The 16,337-nt window shown below is 43.8% G+C and overlaps 1 protein-coding gene and 1 long non-coding RNA gene across 4 annotated transcripts in view; one reads left to right on the top strand and one right to left on the bottom strand.

The window, feature by feature from the left end:
• Positions 1-16,332, top strand: part of intu (inturned planar cell polarity protein) — a 52,293-nt gene extending 35,961 nt beyond the window's left edge. The window contains exons 5-17 of one of the 2 annotated variants that reach the window (XM_023982156.1): positions 2,376-2,494; positions 2,929-3,018; positions 3,382-3,459; positions 3,684-3,867; positions 4,522-4,575; positions 4,862-4,924; positions 5,414-5,653; positions 5,946-6,160; positions 9,486-9,795; positions 9,980-10,074; positions 10,309-10,498; positions 13,262-13,401; positions 14,670-16,332. In XM_023982156.1, coding sequence (XP_023837924.1) covers positions 2,376-2,494; positions 2,929-3,018; positions 3,382-3,459; positions 3,684-3,867; positions 4,522-4,575; positions 4,862-4,924; positions 5,414-5,653; positions 5,946-6,160; positions 9,486-9,795; positions 9,980-10,074; positions 10,309-10,498; positions 13,262-13,401; positions 14,670-14,781 — 1,890 coding nt within the window. In that variant the 3' untranslated portion in view covers positions 14,782-16,332. Of the gene's footprint in view, positions 1-2,375; positions 2,495-2,928; positions 3,019-3,381; positions 3,460-3,683; positions 3,868-4,521; positions 4,576-4,861; positions 4,925-5,413; positions 5,654-5,945; positions 6,161-9,485; positions 9,796-9,979; positions 10,075-10,308; positions 10,499-13,258; positions 13,402-14,669 lie in introns of both variants that reach the window. The other variant, XM_023982155.1, reaches the window with a different exon arrangement.
• Positions 4,845-12,900, bottom strand: LOC111960245 (uncharacterized). Of its 2 annotated transcripts, none has more exons than XR_011475074.1 (3): positions 12,591-12,884; positions 9,468-9,760; positions 4,845-5,027 (listed from the first exon to the last, which is right to left on the bottom strand). It is a non-coding gene; the product is annotated as an uncharacterized lncRNA (long non-coding RNA). The 2 variants fall into 2 exon arrangements; XR_002876794.2 differs by lacking the exons at positions 4,845-5,027; positions 9,468-9,760 and adding exons at positions 11,146-12,153; positions 12,301-12,366 and having other exon boundaries at positions 12,591-12,900.
• Positions 16,333-16,337: the final 5 nt, after the last annotated feature.

Here is a 16,337-nt window from a genome sequence, read left to right as displayed (position 1 = left end):
CAGTTAATTTCAGTAGTAGTAATAATAGTACAGTTGAGGTTGGAAGTTGGAAGTTTACATGCACCTTAGCCAAATACATTTAAACTCAGTTTTTCACAATTCCTGACATTTAATCAGAGTAAAAAGTCCCTGTCTTAGGTCAGTTAGGATCACCACTTTATTTTAAGAATGTGAAATATCAGAATAATAGTAGAGAGAATGATTTATTTCAGCTTTTATTTCTTTCATCACATTCCCAGTGGGTCAGAAGTTTACATACACGCAATTAGTATTTGGTAGCATTGCCTTTAAATTGGGATAACTTGGGTCAAACGTTTCGGGTAGCCTTCCACAAGATTCCCACAGTAAGTTGGGTGAATTTTGGCCCATTCCTCCTGACAGAGCTGGTTTATATGCCTCCTTGCTCGCACACGCTTTTTCCGTTCTGCCCACAAATTTTCTATAGGATTGAGGTCAGGGCTTTGCGATGGCCACTCCAATACCTTGACTTTGTTGTCCTTAAGCCATTTTTCCACAACTTTGGAAGTATGCTTGGGATCATTGTCCTTTTGGAAGACCCATTTGTGACCAAGCTTTAACTTCCTGACTGATGTCTTGAGATGTTGCTTCTATATATCCACATAATTTTCCTCCCTCATGATGCCATCTATTTTGTGAAGTGCACCAGTCCCTCTTGCAGCAAAGCACCCCCACAACATGATGCTGCCATCCCTGTGCTTCACGGTTGGGATGGTGTTCTTCGGCTTGCAAGCCTCCCCATTTTCCTCCAAACATAGAATGGTCATTATGACCAAACAGTTCTATTTTTGTTTCATCAGACCAGAGGACATTTCTCCAAAAAGTACGATCTTTGTCCCCATGTGCAGTTGCAAACCTTAGTCTGGCTTTTTTATGGCGGTTTTGGAGCAGTGGCTTCTTCCTTGCTGAGCGGCTTTCAGGTTATGTCGATATAGGACTCGTTTTACTGTGGATATAGATCTTTTGGACCTGTTTCCTCCAGAATCTTCACAAGGTCCTTTGTTGTTGTTCTGGATTAATATGCACTTTTTCTCATCAAAGTACGTTCATCTCTAGGAGACAGAATGCGTCTCCTTCCTGAATGGTATGACGGCTGCGTGGTCCATGGTGTTTATACTTCGTACTATTGTTTGTACAGATGAACGTGGTACCTTCAGGTGTTTGGAAATTGCTCCAAGGATGAACCAGATTGTGGAGGTCTACAATTTATTTTCTGAGGTCTTGGCTGATTTCTTTAGATTTTCCCATGATGTCAAGCAAAGAGGCACTGAGTTTGAAGGTAGGCCTTGAAATACATCCAGAGGTACACCTCAAATTGACTCAAATTATGTCAATTAGCCTATCAGAAGCTTCTAAAGCCATGACATCATTTTCTGGAATTTTCCAAGCTGTTTAAAGGCACAGTCACTTAGTGTATGTGAACTTCTGACTCACTGGAATTGTGATACAGTGAGGTAAAAAGTGAAATAATCTGTCTGTAAACAATTGTTGGAAAAATGACTTGTGTCATGCACAAAGTGGATGTCCTAACCGACTTGCCAAAACTATAGTTTGTTATCAAGAAATTTGTGGAGTGTTGAAAAACAAGTTTTAATGACTCCAACCTAAGTGTATGTAAACTTCCGACTTCAACTGTACATACTGTGTAATCATATATACAGGTACAACACTACTGTTGTTGTATAGTGGAATCTTCGGTGGATACATTTAATTAAATGTTTTTAAAAATGGCTAGTAAATCAACAACAATGTGTAGCCTGTGTGTGTGCATTTTGAAATCTGTGTTTCTGTGGGTACACACACAGTGTCAGTGTTTCTATATTTATTTTCATGGAAAAAGGAGGACTTGACAGACTTGACAGGTGAAAGCGATATGGTGGAAGCTGATTGTTAGGTCAGAACATTAAGATGCATCTTGAAGACTGTGCTGGACAGAAATGTTTATTACTAGGAAACCAATCATAGTTTCAGTGCCTGAAGTGTATACTACAAAGCAGGATCAAGGAGTTAGCCAGCTAACTTGCCTGAATATAACTTTGTCTGTGGTACGAGTGTTGGTGTTGTTGACCGAGAGGTGAATGTATGGCATTTTAAGGATTCTCCCAGCTTTTGTCCTTGTTTCCAGGGCTATGAGGCCCTACTCCTCATTCACCCCCCCCCTCCCCTCAGCCCCTGTCCAAAGTGGTCGGCCCAAACTCACCCCGGCCCTCTCCTGAAGAGGTCGGCTCCACACCCTTCATAACAGATAGCATGTTGTGGAGAATACTAATATAACAGACAATACAGGGGACCTGCCCTGTGCTCTGTCTTCTCTAACAGACTTGTCTGTCTGTCTGTCTGTCTGTGTACCTTCTCAGCAAGAGATCCTGTACCAGTACCCTGTTTCTGAGGCATCCAGCCAGCTGAAGGGAGTCAGAGGGATCTTCCTCACGCTGTGTGACATGCTGGAGAATGTCACCGGGGGACAGATAGTCAGGTAAACAAAGTCTGTACAATCATATACATATTGTGGGAGCTCAGTAAGTTTTCCAAGGAAATAAGAAAATGTCCACTTCCTGTTTGCCGTGGCCTCCAGAAGTACTGAAGAAGTTTATTGGGAACAGCAAATAGAGGGTTAGGTTAGTCATGTAAGACTGCCACGGAGGTAGTGAATATACAAAGCCCTAATTAAATATACAAACTACTAAAAATGGAAATTCCTGCCATGGTTATATTTCTTCACTATCTTTTCTCCTGCACCGGTTCTTCCTCCCGCTTTCCTCTCCTCCTCTCCCCCTCTTTTTTTCTGTGCTCTAACCTTCTGCCTTCTCCCCCTCCTCTCCTCTTCTGTCTTATTCCCCCTCTTTTTTTGTCTGCACTCTACCCGTCTTCTCTTCTTCTTTCTCCTCACCTCCATCCCCCTCTCCTCAGCTCGTCTCTCCTGCTCAGTAAACAGCTGGTCCATGTGGGCTACTGGAAGGAGAGCAACAACCTGCTGGTGATCGGCCTGCCTGCTGAGAGGTACCAACCAGTGGAGGCTGCAGAGGGGAGGACGGCTCATAATAATGTCTGGAATGGAGTCAATGGAATGGCATCAAACACATGGAAACCATGTGTTTGATGTATTTGATACCATTCCACTTATTCAGCTCCAGCCATTACCAAGAGCCCGTTCTCCCCAATTAAGGTGCCACCAACTTCCTGTGGTACCAACACATCCAATGTCAATCATAGCATCAAATACATACTTCCATATTCAATACACTGTCTCACTCAATCACATGTCAGCTAAATGTTATAGCTTTTCTTGACCATGTGCTCTAATAATTTGTTTGATGTCCTCCTCCTCGTTGACTGTGTGTTATGTTCTCTTGTTTCCTTCAGGGTTCCTCTGCTCTCTCTGCAGACGGTAGTGGGAGGTGTGGTCAGGACTCTCAACGTGATGTATGGCTCTCTGGGCAGGTCTGTTGACGGTCTCCAGTCCTGGTCATGGACTAGGGATGCATCCTAAATTTGACCAAAAGTAGTGCACTATGTTAGGAATAGGGTGCCATTTCGGACGCTGGTTTGATTTCCTGGTTCAAGCGGTTCCAGTCTTTATATTATATAATATTACATCAAACCTAAATAGGCTTCTTTCCCTCCACCTCTTCCCTTCCTCCATCCCTTCTTCCTCTCCTCCTCAGTGCGTTCTGCCAGGTGGACCACGCCCCCAGACTGGACCATTTCTTCTGCCTGTTCTTCCAGCAGCTGATCCACCCCTCCAGGTTGAGTGACAGCTCTGTGGCCACGCCCCCTGACATCTCGGAGACTCTCTTCCTGGACGGACTGCCGGCGGTCCGGTGGCTCACCCTGCCTCCTGAGATAAAGGTCTGCATGGGTCACAGCTTCGGGCCATGGATGTGATGAAGCACTTTTAGGAACTCCAGTTCATTTGTGTCTTCACCATTTGGTGTTTGTGCTTTCTCATGCTTTAACTACCTTTCTTGTCCTATGAAAAGTGTTTTAGACTCAGGTCAGTGATACGTTTAGGAATTTGCTCTTGCTATAATATGAATGTTTTTTTTTCAATCTTGATCAGGGATTAGCAACTCCAGTCCTCTGGGGCTGGAGTTGTCACTCTTTCCCCCCATCCCTAGCAAAACACAGCTGATTTAAACTATTTGCATTCTAAACTGAAGATCATGATTAGTTGATTATTGGAGTCAGGTGTGTTAGCTGGGACTGGAGCAAAAGTGTGACACCAATCAGGCCCTAAGGACTGGAGTTGCCCATCCATGATCTTGGATGTCTTTATTGATTTAGTCTCGTCTTTGCTGCCCTCTGCTGTCTGGCGGTAAAAATGACAAGTGATCCTGCCAACCAGTATACTGCTCAGACTCTGTTCCATTTCGAGATGCTCCAGACCATGGTTGACTCTGCAGCCATTGTTAGTGCAGAAATAAGTCACTACGTCTGTGATGTAGAATTACAATTGTATGTCAGAATTCTACTGATCGTCTCTGATCATCTGTCTATCCACAGATGGAGGTTGACACTGTTCTCTCAGACTTTGAATCATCAGATTTTGGAGAAATGGTAAGTCAAATCGTTACATAGGACTCTGGTCAAATCAGTGCACTTTATAGGGAGTAGGGTGCCATTTCAGACGCACAGAAGGTCCAGTCCCCATCCCCATTAAACAGAGCCACCAGCTGTCTCCTTCCCTCTGTTGGGCCTTGTAGTGAGGAGAAGGTGAGTCTATTTCTGGACCTGCCTGTGGATATTTAATGAGCCAGTGAGTGAGTGAGAGAGCAGCAGGCTACTGAATCTTTCATGTCTGACCTTCTGAAACTGATAATGAAGATAGTCTTCTCTCTCTCAGTCAGAGGACTTCTATGGCATGAGGCGTCTCTACGTGACGCTGGGCTCCTGTCTGTTCTACAAGGTGGGTGTCACACACACACACACACCTGTCTGCTGGAGCGCTGTCCTTTCCACACACACTTGACACCTGGGCCCACGGTGAAGCCCAACACCTCACAGACACCCTTGGATGGATAGGAAGAAAGAGCCAGTTAAATGTGATTATATAGATAGCATATCATCACCCAGGATAACACGCTGTACTTCTTCATTCCCTGGATGTCACACCATCAGCCTAACAACTAATGCTGACATATGAATGATGTGTAGAAGTAGGTCGTTCAGTAGACTCCAGTCTCCATCCCCATCACCTTAAGTGTAGAGAAGGTGTGGCTCTTTAATAAGATCAGGCAACCTGTGTTACTAAAAATATGAACACTATTTTATATTTATTGGGTTATCTGTGTGTGTGCGCGTGTGTGCGTTCTTTCGTTCCTGTGTGTGTGTTCTCTGTTTGTCTACTTGTGTGTGTGTTTGTTCCTGTGGGTGTGTGTTCTCTGTGTCTCTACAGGGCTACCTGATAGCCAACCACCTCCCCAAGGAGGACCTGCTGGATGTTTGTCTGTACTGCCAGCACTACTGTCTCCTCCCCCTGGCAGCAGAGCAGCGCGTGGGCCAGCTGGTCATCTGGAGAGAGGTGTTCCCACGACAGCGCACCCAGAACCCACAGACACAGACCAATAACAACCACTGTACCAGGCCAGGCTACTCTCAGCCACAGGGACGCTACTTCCTGCTCATAGTGGGACTGGTAAGATCGTAGTATTAAATAGAACACTACGAATGGACATTGGTATCCCGGCAACAGCACTAAAAGGACAGCCATCTTGGTCTGGAAAGCTTTCATTCTAGAAACACATTATTTTCTTCTGCATTACTAAAAATAAGAAATGCATCTTAATCCAGTTAGACTTGATCCCTGACCAAGATGGCTGCCATTATCAACTTAGACTCCTATCAATCTTTTCCATCTGTGAGTGAGTTGACCCTTTAACCCCCAGACACTTCCGTGAACCCACACATTCTCTCTCCTTCTCCCCCAGAGGCACTTCATGCAGTGCGTCCTCCTGGAGGCGGGGGGCTGTGCGTCCCCTGCCCTGGGGGCCCCGGGACCAGACTGTGTGTACGTGGACCAGGTCAAGGCCACCCTCCTGCAGCTGGAGGGGCTGGAAGTAGGAATGGAGGAACGCCTGGCCGCCCCGCCCACACCCTGCCTGTCTTGTGCTGACTGGTTCCTCCCCTCCTCTGCCCGTGACAGGTTAGTTTTAGTTTAATAGTTAAGTTTAGTTTTTTTTAATACTTTACAACAAATTAAACTTAGTTTAGTAGTAAAACACACATACACATTTAGGATCTTAATTTGAGCCAGTTTGCTACACCTGGAAAATAAGTTTGCAGCAACAGGAAATGTGAATTATAATTAATTGACATTTTTGTAGGGTTGATACCTTTTTTGTAAGGGAAAATCAAGTCTGAAATTTCAAAGTGGAAATTACAAACTTCAGAAGCCTTTTTAAACCTCAAATACAGTGCTTTCGGAAAGTATTCAGACCCCTTCACTTTTTCTACTTAGTTACATTAGAGCCTTATTCTAAAATTGATTAAATACTTTTTTTCCCTCATCAATCTACACACAATACCCTATAATGACAAAGTGAAAACTTGTTTTTAGACATTTTTGCAAATGTATTAAACTTAAAAAAACAGAAATACCTTATTTACATAGCTATTCAGACCCTTTGCTATGAGACTCAAAATTTGAGCACAGGTGCATCCTGTTTCCATTGATCATCCATGAGATGTTTCTACAACTTGATTGGAGTACACCTGTGGTAAACCCACAGTTTGCAGTGCATGTCAGAGCAAAACCAAGCCATGAGGTCGAAATAGATCTGGGGAAGGGTACCAGAAAACACAGTGGCCTCCATCATTCTTAAATGGAAGAAGTTTGGAACCACCAACAAACTGAGCCATCGGGGGAGAATGGCCTTGGTCAGGGAGGTGACCAAGAACCCGATGGTCACTCTGACAGCTCCAGAGTTCCTCTGAGGAGATGGGAGAATCTTCTAGAAGGACAACCATCTCTGCAGTACTCCACCAATCAGGCCTTAAAACCTCTTATGGCTGAGACGGGCTAAGATCCCGTTAACGGGATCGATTTGACAGCAAGCCAGTGAAAGTGCAGGGTGCCAAATTCAAACAACAGAAATCTCATAATTAAAATTCCTCAAACATACAAGTATTTCACACCATTTTAAAGATAAACTTGTTGTTAATCCCACCACAATGTCCGATTTCAAAAAGGCTTTACGACGAAAGCACACCAAACGATTATGTTAGGTCAGTACCTAGTCACAGAAAAACACAGCCATTTTTCCAGCCAAAGAGAGGAGTCACAAAAAGCAGAAATAGAGATAAAATGTATCACTAACCGTTGATGATCTTCATCAGATGACACTCATAGGACTTCATGTTACACAATACATGTATGTTTTGTTCGATAAAGTTCATATTTATATCCAAAAATCTCTGTTTACATTGGCGCGTTATGTTCAGTAGTTCCAAAACATCCGGTGATTTTGCAGAGAGCCACATCAATTTACAGAAATACTCATAATAAACAAAAATAAAAGATACAACTGTAATGCATGGAATTTTAGATCCACTTCTCCTTAATGCAACTGCTGTGTCAGATTTCAAAAAAACTTTACGGAAAAAGCACACAATGCAATAATCTGAGTACAGCGCTCAGACGACAAAACAAGCCATACAGATATCCGCCATGTTGTGGAGTCAACAGAAGTCAGAAACAGCATTATAAATATTCACTTACCTCTGATGATCTTCATCAGAATGCACTCCCAGGAATCCCAGTTCCCCAATAAATGTTTGATTTGTTCGATAAAGTCCATCATTTATGTCCAAATACCTCCTTTTTGTTTGCGCGTTTAGTACACAATCCAAACTCACGACGCGCGGGCAAGTCCAGGCGAAAGTTCAGACGAGAAGTCATATTACAGTTCGTAAAAACATGTCAAACGAAGTATAGAATCAATCTTTAGGATGTTTTTATCATAAATCTTCAATAATGTTTCAACCGGAGAATTCCTTTGTCTGTAGGAATACAATGGAACAGAGCTAACTCTCATGTGAGCACACGTGAGCACGCGTGATCAGCTCATGCCACTCTGGCAGACCCATGACTCATTCAGCTCTCATTCCCCCCTCCTTCACAGTAGAAGCGTCAAACAAGGTTCTAAAGACTGTTGACATCTAGTGGAAGCCTTAGGAAGTGCAATATGACCCCATAGACACTGTATATTGGATAGGCAAACCTACAAACCTCAGATTTCCCACTTCCTGGTTGGATTTTTTCTCAGGTTTTTGCAAGTTCTGTTATACTCACAGACATCATTCAAACAGTTTTAGAAACTTCAGAGTGTTTTCTATCCAACTCTACTAATAATATGCATATATTAGCAACTGGGCCTGAGTAGCAGGCAGTCTACTCTGGGCACCTTATTCATCCAAGCTACTCAATACTGCCCCCAGCCATAAGAAGTTAATGGTAGAGTGGCCAGACAGTAGCCACTCTGCAGTGAAAGGTACATGACAGCCTGCTTGGAGTTTGCCAGAAGGCACCTAAAGGACTCTGACCATGAGAAAAAAAGATTATCTGGTTGATGAAACCAAGATTGAACTCTTTGGCCTGAATTCCAAGTGTCATGTCTGGAGGAAAACAGGTACCGCTTATCACCTGGCCAATACCACCCCTATGGTGAAACATTGTGGTGGCAGCATCATGCTGTGGGAATGTTTTTCAGCAGCAGGGACTGGGAGACTAGTCAGGAATGAGGGAAAGATGAATGGAGCCAATTACAGAGAGATCCTTGATGAAACCCTGCTCCAAAGCGCTCAGGACCTCAGACTGGGGCGGAGGTTCACCTTCCAACAGGACAACGACCCTAAGCACACAGCCAAGCCAACGCAGGAGTGGCTTCGGGACAAAGCTGAATGTCATTGAGTGGCCCAGCCAGAGCCTGGACTTAAACCCGATCGAACATCTCTGGAGAGACCTGAAAATAGCTGTGCAGCGACGCTCCCCATCCAACCTGACAGAGCTTGAGAGGATCTGCAGAGAGGAATGGGAGAAACTCCCCAAATACAGGTGTGCCAAGCTTGTAGCATCATACCCAAGAAGATTTGAGGCTGTAATCGCTGCCATAGGTGCTTCAACAAAGTACTGAGTAAAGGGTCTGAATACTTATGTAAATGGGATATTTCATTTTTTTTTGCAAATAAAATCCCCCAAACTTTTTTTTGATTTGTCATTATCGAGTATTGTTTTTAGAAAAAAATATATTTAATACATTTTAGAATAAGGCTGTAACGTAACAAAATGTGAAAAAAGTGAATGGGTCCGAATACTTTCCAAATGCACTGTACACTACAAGTTTTACATTTCCTGCATTGTAAGGAAGTTATCCTGCGAAAGGGTGATCAAATTAAGATCCGACATTGGTATAAAATCCTCCAGGATTAGACAAAAAGGTCAGAATACTTACTTCCATTGTGGTCCTCAGGTTGGACCTCATGGCTGCATCGTCCCCTGTCCTCAGTAAGCTGGCTGGGGCTGTGAAGCCACCGTCCTCCACCCAGGGAGGGGGGAAGGGAGTGGGCAGGAGCCTCTTCGGAGGGGGTGCCCGGAGACCTAGCCCCCAGAGGAGTCAGTCAGACAGTGGGAGCGAGGGACAGCCGGAGGGGGGTGTAGGAGGGCAGACAGGGCTCAGTCCACACTCCACCCCGGACTCAGCCCGGAAGCTGGACGGGCGGAGAGACTCGCTGGGTTCTGGTGGATCTGATGGGAGTGGAGCCAGTGGAAGTATATTCAAGGTATCGTCATAACCTTCCCCCTTGCTAAGGTTCCATCAGCTGTATTGACTTTGATACATTACATTTGGTAGACACGCATACACAACTAGGAGAAAGTTGAGTTTTTAGTGAGCACAGTATGCATGGGAATCTATGGCTTTTGTCATTTACCAATGGATCTTTTGTTGTATATTTGTCCCCCTAGATTCCCAAGATGAAGCACCCTAACCCATTCTACCTGGGCACCCTGAAGAAGAGTCTGACAGAGAGAGAGACAGAGGAGATGTACCACACCATTAAGTGAGTGAAACAGGCCAACAATGTTATAAGTTAGTTTATCCTTGTTGTAATAATGGTCTAACGCCCCATTCCATCTCATTCAATTCCATTCCATCATTTTTTTATTACATTCCATCCATTCTCTATCATTCCATTCCATTATTTTCTATTCCATCCATTCTATTCCATTCGTTTCTATTCCATCCATTCTCTACTATTCTATCCCATTCCACTCTCTCTGTGCTGTGTTCCCAGGTTGACATCTGGGGCAGAGAACACTTTGTTCCACTATGTGCTGATGGAGACAGTACAGGGTATCTTCATAGCTCCGACACACAGGGAGCTGGCCAAGCTCAGCGGCTCCATCCACCCTCAGCTCATTCGCAACTTCCACCACTGCTGCCTCTCCATACGGGCCACCTTCCAGCAGAGTCTACCGTCCAGGGTGAGATACAAAACACACACACGGGTGTGTATATGCACATGCACGCACATACCCAGACACACTCGTGCGCATGCTCTCTCACACACACACACACACACACACACACACACACACACACACACACACACACACACACACACACACACACACACACACACATCACACACACACACACACACACCCCCACACACACACACACTCATTCACGCTCCCGCTCTCTCACACACACACACACACACACACACAACACATCCTCATATGTAACAATGTGTCTGAGTTGTAATAGCCTCGTCGCGAACTAGGCTTCCCTAAAATGGGAAGCCTGGGGAAGTTCCATGACAGAAATCATCTAGAGAGGGGTCGGAACCCGTTGTAAATCAGTGACGCCTCGCAACACATCAAACCAATCAAATTAGTGACGTAGGGACAACATTTCTCTGTTATTTCGAGATGAGCTAAAGCTGCAGCAAGAGGGGAGAAATGGCCTACAATGCTGACCATATCAATATTTTAAATGTTGATGCATTTGGCTGGAAAGCATGAGGGACAATAAATAGCTAGCCACAATGCGGTTCGTGTTGATAAGTCAGCTAACCTTGTAAGCTACCTAGGTATAACTAACTAGCTAGTTACATTTCTCTCACGATTATAAAGCCTACACATTTTTTATAAAAACAGCATATTATTGACCTAAAAGGTTAGCTGTGTTAGCCCAGTCGCTAGCTTATACAGGGTCAGTGATACATAGAGCTACCATGTGCTGTCTATCTATGGGAACAACTGCAATCATTTTGCATGTAACATTGCTAAAATGAATGAATGACCGCAGTGCTGAGGCGCCACTACAGCCTGGTGTTTGATCCCAGGCTGTTTCACAACCGGCTGTGACCAGGAGCCCCATAGGATGGCCCAGCGCAGTCCGGGGCAGGGGAGGGTTTCGCCGGTGGGGCTTTTCTTGGCACATCGTGCTCTAGCGACTCCTTGTGACTGGGCCGGGCGCCTGCAACCTGACCCCGGACGTCAGTCGAACGGTGTTTCCTCCGACACATTGTTGCGGCTGTAGGCTAACTCAACTGAGCTGCTATCTAGTTAACTTTTCACACTGTTAAACTATATTCATTCAATGTCATCAGCTAGCTAACTTTCTATTAGATCGCTGCAGGTTAAGCGAGCAGTGTGATAAGAAGTAGCGGAACACACCTGTTCAGGGCCTGATTAGTACTGGGATGGGAGACCGCCTGGGAATACCAGGTGCCGTAAGCTAAAAATATATATTAAAATGTTTTAAATACAATGTTACCTGTAATGCTCATCCCCTATACCAGCGGTGGCCAACCTTGCTCCACTGAGCCCTAATCTATTGGGTGAGCAGACTTCTATTCGAACCCAGCAATAGCACACTTGATTATCAACTCATTAGATTTGATATGTAGAATCAGGTGTGTTATTGCTGGGCTGAAACAGAACCCTGCACACCCAGCAGACCTCTAGCAGGATTGGCCTGCTCCAATTCTAATAGGTTTATACATTGTGTGTGATTTCTAACTGTATTTTTGTATACAACATTTGCTAACATATAGGATATACCCTTAGTCTCTTGGGATATTCATTGGAACTCTATTAATCTGCAAACATGCTTTCACAGCTTTCCATATCTGTAGACAGAAAACATAACAAAGAAACAGGCTTCAGAATACTCATATTAGACAATACTGAATATTATGTTGCTATTATCTCTCTCTCCTCAAAGTTGTCCTCTCTAGGGACTGGAACAGGAGAATATTTTCCTGCCACAAAATTACCTGCCCTATCCAGTAGCCTTTACTGACAGCTGGAGCTGCAATTTCACCCTCTCCCATGGCTGTTATCTACAAATGCATTTGGAGACTGTTTTTAATGTACAATGATTACATCAAGATAGCGATCTAATAGGAATTTAGCTAGCTGATGACATTTAATTAACTTCGCTAAACAGTGTGAAAAGTTAGCTAGATAGCAGCTCAGTCGAGTTAGCCTGCAAAGTGGCCTACTGTAGCCAGCTAGCTAGCTAATAATACATTGTTTTTAACATTTAAAAAATGTATTTACTTACTTGAATATGTTCTCCCGTTGCATCTGTTTTTTTGGTCCTTACAAAAACAAAATAATGGACAATCTTTACGATATTTTTGGTGGTAGCACGCTGCGGTCTAAGCCACTGCATCTCAGTGCTAGAGGCGTCACTACAGACCCTGGTTCGATCCCGGTTTAGAACGTGCTAGGACGTTTGACTTTACCAGCGTAATCCACTCTCAATTTCAATATATATAAATCACAGACTGTCGGCCACACTTGATAACTTTAAAAATAGCACTTGAAACTAGCATAGGGAACAACTACCCAGACGGGAAACAGTGACACACAGAACACATCCTTCTATGGGTGTGTGGGGGAGGGTTCTTGAAATCTAACATCCTATCAAAATCTTGCAGTTGAGGAATAACGGGGCATTGTCTGTGTCATATTTTGATGATTGTTAAATTGTAAAAAAAAAAGAAATGCCAATAAATATATTCTACCCCCAAAAATATTATCTTGCAGTTGGGAGACAGCAAACAATTCAAACTGTTTTTGCAATACAAAATTCTCCTTGGAGGTATGATAACGATGATTTTTGGGATGTATGGCAATGCGAGACTAGAGTTGTAATAACAAAGGTAGTGTTTATGTATAAAATCATAGACTTCTCTCTCTATATAAATGTGTGTTTATCTCTGTTAGCAGGGTAGGCGGGGTACAGACAGACCCCAGAGGACCCATGGGCTGGGCCCAGTGAAGGAACACGGGGTTCTGTTCCAGTGTAAACCTGAGAACTGGACCGACCAGAGGAAGCCTGCTCCCACCATGACCTACTGGGTGATAGGGTATATGACAGTACAAAATACTAAATGGTACCCTGTTCCCTATGTAGTGCACTATTTAAAATGTGTGAGGAGTCAATACTGCCATCTCAAATGGCATCCTATTCTATATAGTGCACACTAGGGCGCTCCGCTCATATGTAGTGTACAGTAAATGGTGAATAGTGTACATGAGAGAACAAAGTGTTTCTAGTCAGATCTTAAATGGCACCCTATTCCCTATGTAGTGCACAATTTAGAGACCTCACCAATATACTATATGAGGAAACACTTTGTCTTCTCACGTACACTATTCTCCATATGCTGTAGACTAGATTTGACCAGAGCGGCTCAGTGTACTATATGGGGAATAGGGTGCCAATTAAGACAAAGCCAACTGTGTCTGTGCTTACATAGTGCGACAGCCCACCCAACGCCACTGTATATGATTGAGTCTCCCATTATGATATTTATTTAGCCTCTGTTGCTATACAGGGTCAGTGTTATGGATTTGTGTGTGTTGGCAGCATTATGAGTGATGTCTGTATGAATGAATGTAGGGTTTGTAGTGTAGGGATGGTGGTCTGTCCTTGTAGAAATGACTGATAGCACTTTGGTTCTGTCTCGGGCTGTTGATTTTGGACGTGCTCCTGGGTTTGGGAGGGGTGTGTGTGTGTGTGTGTGTGTGTGTGTGTGTGTGTGTGTGTGTGTGTGTGTGTGTGTGAGACTACAGGTGGCCCTCAGGGAGAGAGGTCTATCTGAGTGGTAAAGAAGGGAAGTAAAACTGTCTGGGTGGTAGAGTAAAGAAGGGAAGTAAAACACTGGAGTTAACTTTGAGTGAGAGGCTTGGAGTAGCAGATCACCATGTAACAGCTGGGTTCTAGGTTTCAGTGGCAGTTAGACACATACTGGGCAGAGAGATCTTCATTTATCAAGGTGGTCCTGTATTGCCTACTCTCCTGACCTCTAGGGCTTTTTGTTAGATTTTTTTAATCACTTAACAATTATATGTCCTGCCTACCTATGCTCCTCTACCTTGGGTGCGGCTCAATAATATCTCCTTCCTCCTGAAGTGTTCACTATTCCCCACAAAATGAAAAGCATTGGATTGGTGGAGGCATGGGCTAGAGGGTGTTTCCATATACCAGTCAATTCCTTTAAAATCCATGAAGGGAAGTGAACAGGTGCACACTTCAGGAGAATGTAGATATTATTAGGATGCCCCAGAAACCCACTCTGCCATTTTCCTCCTCTTTCTCACTTTGAAGCTCTGTTTTCTCTCTGTGTTCCAGCCGGATGCTTCTAGAACCCGTCCCTCAGGAATTCTATGTGTGTTTTCATGACTCCGTGGCAGAGGTTCCCGTTGAGATGGCCTTCCGCCTATCTTTCGGCCTGGCCTTGTGACGAGCCGTCTGCCAACAGTCTCTTAATGAACTCTGATAACACTACTACCTACAGACAGCGGTGCACAACCCTGGGTTCTTTTCATTAGGCATCAAATGGGAGAAAACTGATAGAAACAGGGAGGGGCTACCTGAACTCCAATAAGAACCACTTGTTTGTTTCCCGTCAAAAAATATTTTACAACAGTACACCCTAATGAACACGACCCTGGTATTCAACATTTCATAGTCGACCTCAACGCCTGCTTACTGTCTGTCTGAGATATTGCGGGAACTAAGACTTGTCTTGTTCCAGACAGACAATGATCACCTGACAGCAGATAAAAGGAAAGACCAAGGTTGTTCTCTGTTAGACTTGGACCAGCTCCAGTGGAACAGCAGGGCTGCGTTCAGCAGGGCACAACGCTGTGGAACATTCAGATAGAAATATATTAAATTTAAAAAACACACCTCTGATATGTAGAATATTATTGTAAGGAATCACGTCAGCTCTATTCATGGCATTTCTATCTGTAACGTCCCACTACACTTGCCTACTGAACGAAGCCCTGGGTTTACTGGATGCAACAATTTTCTGTCCGAAATGGCACCCTACTCCGTATTGAGTGCACAGCTTTTGAATCTGGTCAAAAGTAGTGCACTTTGTAGGGAATAGTGTGCCATGAGTGTGGAAGGTAGGACAAGCCACTAAACTCAATAATACCTCAGAAAACAGGCTGATGTGACTGCAGCGAAAGCATTTTGCTTCTGCTCTGACCGTAGAAATAGAATCTCATTCTAGTTCAGTGATTCTGACATTGCTGTTCACTTAAAGGTGCTACACATACGATTTTTATTTCTGCATTTTAATTTCTGAAAATGTCCTTATTATATCTGCAGTAATAGTGGAATGACAGTGTTTCACAGTACTACTTACCCGCCAGTGTTGTGATTGGCTGTGATATTCATCTATTGATTTTGACCCGCCAGAGCAGCATCTGTTGTCAAAGTGAGAAAGCTGTTCTGACTTTGGCTGTGTTATCTAGTGGAAATCGCTCTGTCATTTCCTGGTTGCAAAAATTCTACACTGTTCGCTCAATTSCAGTTTGTGTGAAAACAAGCACTGGATAGTGTAGGGAATCATATAGTGTAGGGAATCATTGTACAATCTAAATTCCTGTGAAATACCTTGCAAGTCACCTAGCATTAGGCTGCATTGCAAACAAAACTCCCCCTCATCCCATTTCCCCGTAACATGGCGGAGACTTGCACTTGAGCCTTTACTTTGGGTTTTTGGTACACCAGCTTCAAACAGCTGACAGCTGAAATTGCAGTGCAAAAATCCTGTGTAGCACCTTTAAGTATGCCTGACCAAATAATGTGACTCTTCTTGCCTGCTAGCCTCTCCACGTTGGCATGGCAACCGCCTTAAGTGGAGTTAAATTCCTATATGTTGTTGATTGTGGGGAGGGTATTGTATTTAAGATGTACAGTATTTTGTATAGAAGTCAAATAATTTGTGATACAAATGCACCTTTGAGTCTGTTAATTAAAATAAAAACCTGTTTTGGTTTCCTG

Source organism: Salvelinus sp. IW2-2015, linkage group LG37 (assembly GCF_002910315.2).
Source record: "Salvelinus sp. IW2-2015 linkage group LG37, ASM291031v2, whole genome shotgun sequence".
Classification (NCBI taxonomy): Eukaryota; Metazoa; Chordata; class Actinopteri; order Salmoniformes; family Salmonidae; genus Salvelinus; species Salvelinus sp. IW2-2015.
This window is presented reverse-complemented; position numbering and strand designations above follow the sequence as displayed.